The 13,122-nt window shown below is 40.0% G+C and overlaps 2 protein-coding genes across 2 annotated transcripts; both read left to right on the top strand.

The window, feature by feature from the left end:
* The first annotated feature begins 4,073 nt into the window (after positions 1 to 4,073).
* Positions 4,074 to 7,312, top strand: ykt6 (YKT6 v-SNARE homolog (S. cerevisiae)). The gene is made up of 8 exons (XM_054774847.1): positions 4,074 to 4,255; positions 4,563 to 4,715; positions 4,801 to 4,883; positions 5,726 to 5,826; positions 5,900 to 6,004; positions 6,093 to 6,158; positions 6,351 to 6,452; positions 6,602 to 7,312. Exons 2-8 carry the CDS (start codon positions 4,612 to 4,614, stop codon positions 6,635 to 6,637), a joined length of 597 nt encoding a protein of 198 aa, XP_054630822.1. The 5' UTR covers positions 4,074 to 4,255; positions 4,563 to 4,611; the 3' UTR covers positions 6,638 to 7,312.
* A 1,137-nt stretch (positions 7,313 to 8,449) lies between these two features.
* Positions 8,450 to 13,122, top strand: sb:cb288 (uncharacterized). The gene is made up of 5 exons (XM_054774846.1): positions 8,450 to 9,818; positions 10,200 to 10,251; positions 10,632 to 10,703; positions 12,767 to 12,851; positions 12,915 to 13,122. Exons 1-5 carry the CDS (start codon positions 9,759 to 9,761, stop codon positions 12,961 to 12,963), a joined length of 318 nt encoding a protein of 105 aa, XP_054630821.1. The 5' UTR covers positions 8,450 to 9,758; the 3' UTR covers positions 12,964 to 13,122.

Genomic DNA, 13,122 nt, shown 5'->3' with positions numbered 1-13,122 from the left:
CTTCACCAGCAAATGTGTTTTTCTGTATGTGTATGTGTATGTGTATGAGAGTGTCACTGAATGAGAGAGCAGCTGTTTTTATGCTACAGGTGAAGAAGTGGGCCGGCCTCAACAAAACGCCACATCACATGCCCACGCCCTCCCAAACTCACCGCATCTATCACTTATTTGTGTGTGTTTGTGAGTGCGTGTGTGTGTGCACGCCCCAAACCACTAGAACTTCCCATTAGCAGAGAAAATGTAAACCACTTTTAAAGACTATTATTACCTTTTACAGTGGATATCTCAGCAGCATAGATACCATTTTATTAACTTATGAGTACTATTTTCATTTGTATTTATTAGATGGATTTATGCATTTATTAGGTATTTTTTATTTTAAAACAAGTTAATATGAAATCATCTTAAGACATTGATTATATATATTTATATATATAACACATATATATATATATTTATATATACATTTACAGTATATTAATATATATACACACACTTTGTGTGTATTTATTAGTTATATACAGTATATATTTATTTCATTTCATAACTCAAATGTATTAATATATATCATTCCAGTTGTCATGTAAAAAAACAAACCATGGACTAAAAGTACAATTTTAACACGAAAAATAATAAATTATAGTAAATGATATATTTTATCATATTTTTGTATTTCAAATTTTTAAATGTATTATTATTACTGTGAATAGTATTGCTTTTCCAAGTTTTATTGATTATTTAGCTAGAATTTCTTCTACAACAGAAAAAAACGCACACAATTAAATTCAAGAACTGTGTATAGTTATAGAACAGTTGTACAATAGAGGGTATAGAATGTCCACTATCTAAGGTTTGGAAAACTATATACAGCTTTTACTTTGTTAGCAATGATTAAGGATGAACTTTCGTTCTCTGTGCCACAGGGTTGCACAATAGATGAGGGAGGTTATGTATATATTTACAAACCAAAGAAAAGTCATTTAAAATTAGAAACAGTGGAGGATGAATAACCAGTAACGCTAAATATAGCAAGCAGTTTAGGAAAAGACCTTCTGGGGTTATCAGCTGATCAGAGCTTTTCTTTGCTCTGACCTCAGAGATCTGAGTCATTGGGTTCACCGTGACTCTACCATCCATTAGTAAACCTGACCTAAAGACTCATACATTCATACTGCAAAACACATACACTAACCTGCCCCCATGGCCCTGAATGGGACAAGCAGTAGAAAATGGATTCATGAAGTTGCTAAATAAGGTGGCCAAAAATATTAAAAACAGCTCTCAGTATGATTATCAAATCAGTGTCAATCAAAACTGAGCAAAGACTGTGCATATGTACCTAATGTTGCATTCAATCAGTGTATATGTTGGAAGACAGCAAATTCATCCATTTTTGGAACCTGATTGTTTTCATAATACATTTACAGTATCTTAACTAGCTGGAGGACGCCCAGTGGGGCACATTGTGGTCGTCTACAACCATGCATAAATAGATAGGTACATAGATAAAAGAGATAGAATTACCTTATCCATTGTATGATGAGAAAGGTGTGTTGTTGACCATTGGTAATCTGCTGTTGAAAAGCACTTTTCCTTCTAAGTTATTTAGTCTTTTTATATTTGAACTGTCCTGTCCTTTTCGGGAAATTCCTTATTTCATTAAGAACAGCAGTAAATCCAAGCACAAACTTAGAAAAGCATCTCCATAAAGTAATAAATGACTACTTTAAGTGGTATGAATCACGCTGATTTATCCCGGCTGATGTCTCATATGCTGAATAAATGTCGGATGACCTAAGCATCTCCATTCTTGCAGTCATATATCAATAAAACACCAAGTAGCCTCTTCATCTTCATTCCAGTTATTCCATGTAGAGAGTTTGTCCACAACAACACACCAGATCAATCCCCAAAATAGCGTAGCTTTTAAAAAAAGGAAACTTCTCTCACATCCATTAAATCCCAGAGACACATTTTGGCCCAAAAATTAAATAAAGACCAAAGCTTCTGCTTCAAGTTTCACCAGGCTGCAGACGCAAGCCAAGCTTAGTTCCAGGAAAAGAAAGATGATTTCCTCCCGGCCCGGCCTGTCAAACATTTGCACCCAAAACCATCACTCCAAGTGTTGCCTTGGAAATGAATTACAGGCACACTTGTGCTGTCGAAAACACTCACCTCTGAGGTAAGTGGCCAGCGGGGAATTGTTAAATGGAGCAAGATTACCAGAGAAAACATCAATTGACGGTGCCACGGGTGGAAAAAGAAAAAAAAAAACAGTAGTTAATACAATAAGTTAAGTTGCAATAGAACAAATCATCTTTATGCACACTAATCACAAAAAATAATAACAATATCATTAACGGTGATTGTGTATTTTGGAAGTATTCACTGCCTATTTTACTTTACCCTTAGCTAAGCACGTAATTTGCACAGGGGTTACGGGGGTCATGACCCCCGCAAAAATCAGATCCAGCCAATATAACCCCCGGAATACAACCACATTGTTCCGATTTAATAAAAATATACATTATATTGCATTAATATCGTGTTGATTTTCTTTATTGCCGGCAAAAGAGGAGCATGTTTAATCATCCAGTAATGTAGCCCCCCCCACTGTTGGTCGACACCCAAACGTAATAAAAAAATAAAAAATCCTGACCAAAAAGAGGTAAATACCCGTACTGTTAAGTTAGGTGATGATTTGCGACTGGAGTTGGCAAACTAGTTGTTCGATTACCAGTGGCCTGTGAGGTGAAGCCAGAGGGTGTCAGGGATGTACTGTGAAGGACCAACGTCAGTTTTGCTGACTTTGCTCCAATACACCATGTTGGGTAGTGGCGGTACTAGTTTAACTACATTTCTCGGTTGAGTGATCGTAGTGAAGGTATTTTAGTGATAAAATAACGTGACAGGCTACACAGAAGCTACGTTTAACCAGGCATTTCTAAATTTGTAAATGCAGCAGAGTTTCTGCTGCGGTCGGAGCGGTAACCATGGTGATGACAGACGCTCCTTCAAGCGACATTACATACCAGTCCTGACTCCTGCTGCAGCAGGGCGGTTGGGGAGCACGCAGCGGGTGACAGTGACAGAGAAGGGGAAAAAAGTGTAGATCGACTTCATGTTGTCAATCTTGACAAGCTTTGGGAAATACCTGAATGTATTTCCTTAAATTCTGTTTTGACGTCACTTGACATTTTTAATCGGGCTGTTACCATTTGAACATTAACTAAGCTTTTTTTTTTCTATCGGGTTCAAGAATGTGATTGCCGAACAGGTGACCAAAGAGAAGGAAATGACCAAGGAGGCACAGGTCATGAGACAGAGACAGGTGACCAGAGAGGGAGACGAGGAGGCACAGATGAGGAGAGAAAGAGAGAAGGCGGTGACAGTGGAGGTGCAGCAATTGAAGAAGGAGAGAGAGAGAAGGAGGTGACATAGGACGTGCAGCAATTGAGCAAGAGAGAGGAGGAGGTGACGGAGGAAGTGCAGGCGATGGAGGATCAGGTGACCACATCGCGGGATAGATTTAATAAAATTAATAATATTTAATAAAATCACATTATTTTGGCAAAATATTCTCTTCATAATACAAAATGACTTCAAAAACCACAATGCACCCTGCTTCCATTTAGTACGTCCATCCATCCATCCATCTTTTATGCCGCTTATCCTCAGTAGAGTCGCGGGTAAACTGGAGCCAATCCCAGCTGGCTTTGGGCGAGAGCGGGTACACCCTGGACTGGTCGCCAGCCAATTGCGGAGCACATATAGATAAACAAACTTTTACACTCACATTCATACTTATGAACAATTTAGAGTCGCCAATGTGGGAGAAAACCCATGCATGCATGAGGAGAACATGCAAACGCCACACAGAGATGTCCATTTAATACTTAAAAATCATAAACATAACAACAAAACAAATAATAATTTACTTTTGACATATTTTATGACATATTAGCTATTTTAAAGTCATTGTGTGAAATGTTGTCTACGAATCACAGTCCGGAACTATTCTTCTAACATGTTTGTTTCCAGGCCACCCGCCTGAATATGTTGAGGGACCTAAATATGATACTGACGTGGTGATTGGTCATGAACAGGATAGCATCTTCCACAGTACTACATTACACAGGGATTAAGTTGCTTAGGATTTCAATACAAACAACGGATTACTGCTGTTTTTGTAGCGTAAATAAATAGTTTATTCGGCTCGTTGTTTTAATTGAGCAAGTCGTCGCCGATTTAGCGGGTAAGTTAGCTGAGGCCTTCCGAAAACAAGCTAGCTTCCCGAGCTAACAACCCCTCGGCCTAACTTAGTAAGGATAGTTGTTGTTAAACACAACGATCTGATAAGATTCCGGTGGTTACTCTCATCAGTGTGTCGTCACATAAAACTAAAGTATACCGTGTTGATACATTTTTACTTCTACTTTGACTTGTTGGCTAACGTTAGCACTGTTGTTTGCTGTTTTGTTGTCAGCGAGCTGATAGTTATCAGATGCGGATAATGCCTGTCATCTGACCCACCCTCCCGTCATGCTGTTCTTTTATTTAAGATTATCCGGCTTGTCGGACCCTGTGTGCAGAGACTGATCTAGTGGCAAAATGAAGCTCTACAGCCTCAGCATCCATTATAAAGGAGCCACCAAAGCCAACCTCCTAAAAGCAGCATACGAACTCGCCTCCTTTGGCTTCTTTCAGAAATCTAGGTGGGTCTCTCTGGCAGGACATTTGAATTGAGGAAATTACGTTACTTCTCTCTCTTATGGTCTCCTTTGATTTGTTCTTAATCAGCATCCAGGAGTTCATGACCTTCACCAGTGCCTTGATTGTTGAACGGACAACAGTTGGAAGTCGTGCCTCTGTCAAAGAACAAGGTAAAACTGGACCATGTTGAGTCATGTGTTAGTCCTTTTAGTATAATATTCAAATTGAGAGCTCTTTCTAGTGTTTATGTTACTTAACTATGGGCTCCTTTACTAAGATCTAACATTAGATTGAATTTGTCAGGTCATTAAAAAATACAAAGTATTTAAAAACAACCACAGTTGACCAAAGTTCTGAGGAGATTTGTCAGTCCCTCTCATTTTTCAAGTCCTTAAAAATTCTGAAATTGTCTGGAGAGTCTTGGATTTTCTAAAGACGTAGCAGAAGAGATCATCTGTGTTGTCAATTAAATTAATTAAATTTAAGCGTCAATTTAATTAATTAAACTTAAACGTTCAATAAAGGTGACATATCCGCCATGTGAGCGAGCGGGAGTGGACATTCACCTCTAAGTGTACACCGCTACTGCCATGCAGCTGGATAAACCCTCCACAATGCAACCCAACCCCTGACCAGCAACAATGCCAAGAAGGCAGAGCATGGAGACACTCCTCCATCGCCTGGCAAAACCTCACTTTCCTGGCAAAACAGGGTGTCGACAGTGTGGCCCAGCAGCCATCTATGGACCGTGGCTCACCTCCCACTGCAGCTACCGCCATCGTGTGAAGTAAATGTAACAAATTGCGTCAGGAGGTTGCCTACAGCCATATAAAGTATGTTTTTTTAACCCGACGCTAATGGGAGGCCCCAGCGGCTCACATGCTTTTTGTAGACCACGCCCGCTTTGAGAGACAACAAATTAGAAACAGCTGTCAGTGTAAAGCGCTGAAGTTGTATACCGTCAGTCACAACCAACAATACACAGATTGTAAAAGCTGTGTTCCTCCCGCAGAGTATCTGTGCCATGTGTATGTGAGGAATGATAACCTGGCAGCGGTCGTCATAGCAGATACTGAATACCCACAGAGAGTCTGCTTCTCATTGCTCGACAAGGTGAGAGCACTATATATGCTAATGATGATTGTTACACTTCTGCCTCCATTGAGATGTGGTGTGTGTTTTTTAGGTGTTGGAAGAGTTCTCCAGGCAGGTGGACAGTATAGACTGGCCCTCTGGTAACCCTGACACCATTAACTACAAAGCCCTAGACATTCACTTGTCCAAGTACCAGGTTTGGATGCTTGACATCAGCCAATACAAGTAAAAACTGGAATTATGTGTGTGCTAAATGACAGTGATTGGGTATCGTTTGTCCTCAGAAACCCATGGAAGCAGATGCAATGAGCAAAGTGCAGGCAGAGCTGGATGACACAAAGATCATTTTGGTACAGTAGCTCTCTATTTAATACCTTTTAATAGTAGTGACCCCTGATCTACTTAGGAGACTCATAAGAACCTCATGTGTCTTCTCTAGCTTCTTGCCCTAAAACCTGTCTACAAGCAGTCTTGTCATTGACTAGCGATACTACAGTATGTAGCCATGTTGAGGAACATTTCAGATGTCTGTTGTCTTGCAGCACAAGACCATGGAAAGTCTGTTGGAGCGAGGAGAGAAACTGGATGATCTTGTGGCAAAGTCAGAACACCTGGGGACCCAGTCCAAAGCCTTTTATAAGACCGTGAGTGTTGCCTATGTGCCTTTTCCTCATATAGTAATTGGGCGGTCAACGACAGAGGGTACTTATTAGAAAGCAAGTCATATTTGGGGAAATAGAAACCAACTATATGCCACCATAAATGATGGAGTCCATGTATAACCCCCTTGCAGGCACGGAAACAGAATTCATGCTGCAAAATCATGTGATCCCGCTGCCTCGTCCCCATGGACACGCCTCTCTCCCTCTCTGCCTTTATGGTTGCCCTGGTCCTTCATCCCCCATCAAGCACCAGCCACACTCTCTCAACACGACAGACGTCACATTAAAGGGTGGAAGCTTAGCGGCCAGCCAGCTGGGTCAGGACTTCTATGGATTTGGACTGATGAGGGCTGAAGGAATGATGGCATGTTTTCAGAGGAACCTTTGCGGTGCTTCAGTAGCAGATAAGGATTTTACTAACGTGATGTTGACGTATTGTGGTGATGTACGCTCCTGATCACAATTTGAAGACTAGTTGAAAAATGGAAAGAATTTACATTTTACACTGTTGGATCTTGAGGAGGTTCTAAGTGGACCTTCAAAATGCAAAAAGAAGAAATGGGAATGAGACCAAAAAAAAATAGGGCATACTTGATGCCAGTGTTTCCAGGAAGGGAGTGGGAATGTTGCTCCAGGTGCTGAAGATGGCTTCACGGAAGGCATTCACTCTCTGGAACCGATGTTCATTTTTCAGGGTTCCTACATAAATATGGAAAGCATGATTTTATAAATGTCCAGACTTGGGAAAGTATGGAAAATGGAAACACAAGTATGGAAATGTTCTCTTTTGTAAAAGATAAAACTATGAAACTAAAAAAAAATAAATAATTGATGGATCTGTTTTTCTAAGGCGCTTGCTAGGGCAGCTAAGAGCACACAGTCGGCGACGCATCCTGGAAAACATTTGGAAAGATTGACGAGTTGAATGGCCAGTCCTCTGCTCTTGTCCTTCTCCAACCCTTTGTAAGAGCTACATTACCTAGCTATAATCTCTCAGAAATTATATAATGACATAATGGCATACATATTCAGAATAATGAAAAACGATTCATTCCATCAAGTTACGGTTATTTTCTTTGTTGATTTCGATTAATCGAGTAATTTGTTAGGCCCTTGACGAACCAAGTCAACATGAACCAAACACAAACAGTTGCAGGACAGTCCGCCCTCCCGTGATCATGTCGAAGTATCCTTGGGCATGGTACTGAACCCCCGGTTGCTACTGATGCTGCGTCATCAGTAGGTAAATGTGCTAACAGTGTCAAAGTGCCTTGGAGGTGGAAAAGCGCTTTACAAGTGAAAGACCATTTACCATTTAGTGGTTTGGTTCGCAACATATCAGAAAAGAAGCAAAAGGGATGATCGCTGTTTTCCAAAGTCAAAGCTGATGTGTGTGAATATCTTCTTTTGGTTGTTTGCAATAAATTGCTTACTCAAATTTTTTTTCGTCCCACTCCCATTTCTTCTTTTTGCATTTTGTAGCTCTACTCAGAACCTCCTCAAGATCCAACAGTGCAAAATGTAAATTCTTGCAATTTTTCAACTAGTCTTAACATTTTGGTTTCTGAAACCATTTCATTATTTCGTTATTCCGATTTAATTACCGTACTGACCCGAATATAAGACAACACCCCCCCAAAATATTTCTTAAGACAAAATCAAAGCTGAACAATCTTTTTGTTGAAATCAGATTTTAATATCAATGAAATAAATGGTAGATTGCAATAAAAAAATATTATTTCTTAGGTTATTTCTGAGCTTTGATTATTGTGCTTCATTAATTACCATTATCTTTCAAATAAGCATCATAACTACTTTGTTGTTTGCCAACAACTCCTTGGTGTGTGACTGACAGGAAGAAAAGCTCTGACTTACGTGGGTAGGTGTTTGGCGCTCCCTGTTGGTTTTCCTGAATAAATATCTAGATGGCTTGCCTTTAAAAATAAATTCATCGGGGGGGGGGGGGGGGGGGGGATATTACAGTATATTCGGATCAGTACGATACATTTTAAATTCCAAAAGCTGATTTTTTTTTTGTGACAACAGTCTCATGGATGGTTTCACAGCCCACAGTGAAGTACTTCCAATGCAAAACTGCTACTTTTAATGACAACCTCTGGGCGCCTCTCTCTATTAAGTGTGATTGTCTTAACTGAGGTGTGCTGTGACTGTCTGCTGTGGGATGCCCTCTTTGAAAACAAAAACACTGGTTAAATTTCTGTCCCATGATCTTTATTGACATCTTCAACATTCCCACTGTGGGCGATTGTGTATATCTGTAAGCTGATTGTTGTTATTGCAGTGCCCGCATTATGATGTTGTCTAACTGTAATGAGGACTCAACATTGGAGCCCAAGTGGGCCTTTTGTCCTAAATCACTAACATTTTGGCTGTAAAATTTGAGGTGTGACACTCAAAGTTCATTCTTGTCTGCCCTTTTTTTTTTTTTTTAAACTAATCTGAATACTTAGAATTTCTCTGCTTGCAACATTTAAAGATGGAGACATGCCTTTGGTTTTAGATGTTTCTATGCTTTTTCTGCTCTGTGCGCGCACAACATATTGTATGACTGCATTAATGAGTGTCAATGTGTGTGTGGCTTTTACAGTGTAAACTGTTGTGCAATATCTCTGCAGACCAGTGTCTCACTTAAACTGAGAAATGTTCCTCAGAAAGGTCAGTTACTTGACATTTGTACACAAGTCTTATGACTAACTCCCCCGAAATGAAGCCTGTGCAGGGTCGATTCTTGGCTTAGTTAATGACACTTGTCTGTGTTAACGTCTGATTTTATTTAGGTTCCAATGGACCATGTATTATTGCTCAGATAAATTTTAAAAAATGGTTTGCTGTTCCATGTCTCCTTTTTAACTTTTAAGTGGGAATTATTTGTATCTTAATTGTAAAATGCGCCTACTGTCAAGGTGAGCTTGTTTGTAGTCACACATTTTCAATGTGCAAACTCAGCCTTTTTCAAAGGGAGGTCCATTGAAAGTCGATGCACCCTTTGAGGTTCTGGTAATTTCACGAAACAGGCAAGTTCTGTCGTTCACCATTGCGAATACGTGTCCATTAAACATGTTTTAATTCGTACCTTGAATGATTACATTCCTGATATATTTAAGAATAATAACAGATGTTTATAGAAAGGGAAAGTCGTAGCCACGCAATGTTTTCGTGAAAAGTCCGAGGTTTATCTTAGTACGTGAACGCCTCACGTCGGGCGCACACAGCTGAAGCGAGACGAAAACATGCGCTGACGATTTTTCTAACCGCGCAACCTCAAAAATGTGGACTGAGACGCAAAATAACAGCAAATCGATCTCCAGCAGCGTGAACACTTCGAGGGTAAGAAGATAACGACGAAAGTGACTCATGCTAAAAACGGACTTTTTGGTCCCCAACTTCAGTTTCGCACTTCATTGGACGGCTTTACACAGTGATAGTGGAATAAAAACTTACACTGACATGGCTGAGTCGAATAAGTCTTATCCTCACGCCCCTGTTTTGCAAATTTGGGTTGCACTTCCACATTATTTTCTTATCTTACATGTTTACTCTGCGCCTGCGCCAAGTTTTTCTCCCGCATTCTAGCTCAATTCTGCTGGTGTCGTCCACTTCCCTTTAGTAGTCATCTCTCCTTGCTGCCTCCGTTCTTAAGCATAGCTACAATATTACGTCTTATCTGGTGCTGTTTGCAAACACGTGATTGTTTGCATACATTTTCAGATGGTTGACCCTGATCTGACACGGCAGACTTTACAGGTTCTACAGAAAAATGGTGAGCTTCTTCTTTGTCACTTGTAGTCCCAAGAACTTCACTGGGGGGCCTGTCAACTATTATTATTATTATTTTTTTTTACTATTTTTTGTACCCAGTGCCCACATATACTCAGATCCAATACTAGGCTTTTGGAATTTATAAGGTGTAATTTGCAATTTTGATTGAGACGTAGTAAAAAAGAAACACCTACAAAAATAAACACATAAGTAAATGAATATTTCTCTAAAATGAGCATTAGATTATGTAGGTGTACCTATAATTTTGTTGCCAGTACAGTAGCCAAACAGCATTCTATAGCAAACACAAAGTGTGGAATGTAAAGTACCCACCTGAATTGTCCTGTGTTCAGTTTCTAATGACTTGCTTCCTTCATGAAGGTTCGACTGCAGCAGCTGCTCGTCCATCAAGCGCAGAAGATGCTTTGGACACGAGCAATGGAATCATTCCCGGTGAGCAAATCAATTGGCTTGACAAAATCCCCTGCAAAAGTGAGAACAAACAGTTTGAGGTAAAATGGTAGCTAGACTGTTTCTGTGTGGTGCGCAACACAGTATATACAGCTGTATGTCGAGGCATGATATAAATGTACTTGAATGTTAATTGAATCAATTACTTGAAATCATTTAATGAATTATCTTACGTAGAAAAAAATCTACTAGAAAAAATACCCTCACGCTTTGCAGAGAAAAATTCTCAATAGGAAATATGTTATGTAAAACCTCTACCCTCAAAGCAAGAAAACTGTCCTGTCAAACAATGAAAAGGTCTCTTCAACAAAATGTTACTATAAGACGTTGCATTTTTGTGGTTTATTTTTCCCCTAAATTGCAAAGGTTACCATATGACCCTGTGCATAAGATGACCCTATACATAAGACAACCACTTTTTTCCCAAGACCCCAAAATATTTTTTTTAATTCACATTTTCAACAACATCATACAGCTGATAATTCAGCCTCATTGATCACAATTGTATCAAAATTAGCATCATAATTCCTCCTCCGTTTTTTGCTAACAACACTTGAGACACTTTTTTTTCCTCCAGCGGGCTTATGACATTTTGTGTCAACTCAGAGTGACAGGAAGAAAAGCTCTGACTCGATAGGGGAAAAGTTGTTTGGCGCCACCCACTGGTTTGCCTGTACAATGAGAGCCAAAAGATTTGAGAATGACACAAATATGAATTTTCGCAGTCTGCTGCTTCAGTTTGTATGGTGACAATTTGCAAACACTCGGGAATGTTGTGAAGAGTGATCAAATGAATTGCAAAGTCCCTCTTCGTCATGAAAATGAACTTAATCCCAAAAAACAATTTCCACTGCATTTCAGCCCTGCCACAAAATGACTATCTGACGTCATGTTAGTGATTCTCTGTTTAACATAGGTGAGAGTATTGATGAGGGCAAAGGCTGAAGATGGCTCTGTCATCCTGATTGAGTGAGATGAACAGACTGGAATATTTAAAAGGGGGGTTGTGCTTGGTATCTTTCTTCCTCTGTTAAACATGGTTACCTGCAAGGAAACATGTGCAGTCGTCATTGCTTAGCACACAAAGGGCTTCATAGGCAAGGATATTGCTGCTTGTAAGATTGCTCCTCAGTCAACCATTTATCGGATCATCAAGAGCTTCAAGGAGACATGTTGAGTGGTTGTTGTGAAGAAGGCTTCAGGTCGTTCAAGAAAATCCAGCAAGTGTCCGGGCTGTCTCAGAAAGATGACTCAGTTGCGGGATCGATCACCGCATCACCAGTGCTCGCTCAGGAATGGTAGCAGGAAAGTGTGAGTGCATCTGCATGCACAGTGAGGCAAAGGCTTTTGGAAGGTGGCCCGATGTCAAGAAGTTCACAAAAAAGCCACTTCTCTCCAGGAAAAATATGAGGACAGACCGAGGTACAGGGATTGGACTGCTGAAGACTGGGGCAAAGTCATTTTTTTCCTCATGAATCGCCTTGCCGATTGTTTGGGGCGAAAGAAGAGTAAAGTTTTTGTTGTTTGTTTACCATTCTAACTTAAAAAAAAATGAAAATATAGTTGTGAGACGGGAATATTTTTGTTTCTGAGTTGCCTAATAATTCTGCACACAGAGATATTCTCAACAAAACCTCACTTTCACTTCCTTAAATATTCAAGTCTGGGGTTTATTAACTTTTTGGATTGACCAAAACTAATATTCAATAATACAAATTGCCCAGTAATTGTATCGATCTCAAGGCCCCAAATATAAGACCACCCGTCTTTTTCAAACTATTTCCCATTTTGTTTGATTTTTTTTTTTTGGCCAATTAAAAAAAAAAAGAACACCAGAACTTGGAATAAGAAAGACTGAGTACAATTGATTGACTAGTGGCCTCTGCTACCACCCTGCGTTGGGCTTTACATAGAAAATCATCACTTCTTGCTTTAATATAGCAGGATATGGGCTCTATTGACAATGGTTAATCACGTATTTGGTAATGGTTTAATGTGGATCTATCTATGGACGCATTATCTTGTTAATTTATGTGTGCTTGCAGGAGCCATTGCAGCCGCCTTGTTCATTGCGTTGTTACTGGGCCTCTACGCCGTGCTTTGGAAGTGCATGGTGTCTCCACCCCAAAGGTAACAGCCCATTACGATGCCAACAATTTCCTGCTGACGCTCGTTCGTGTGGTGCCCTTTCAGAAAGCGCCGGAAGGTGAGAGCGAGAGTTCATCAAACAACACCAGTGTGAAGACTACACATGGGGATAAAAACCACCAGTTTCTTGTGAAAAGGTGTGGACTGAAGCAGAAGACTTTGTCTCCTAGTCAGAGTGCGGCAGCATCACAGAAGCGCATTCATGTTAGGCCAGGTTCAGCTGAGTGTCCACCTTTTTTTTTTTTTTTTTTTT

This window comes from Dunckerocampus dactyliophorus, chromosome 4 (genome assembly GCF_027744805.1).
Source record: "Dunckerocampus dactyliophorus isolate RoL2022-P2 chromosome 4, RoL_Ddac_1.1, whole genome shotgun sequence".
Taxonomy (NCBI): Eukaryota; Metazoa; Chordata; class Actinopteri; order Syngnathiformes; family Syngnathidae; genus Dunckerocampus; species Dunckerocampus dactyliophorus.
The sequence above is the reverse complement of the archived record's forward strand: the minus strand, read 5'-3'. Positions and strand labels throughout refer to the sequence as shown.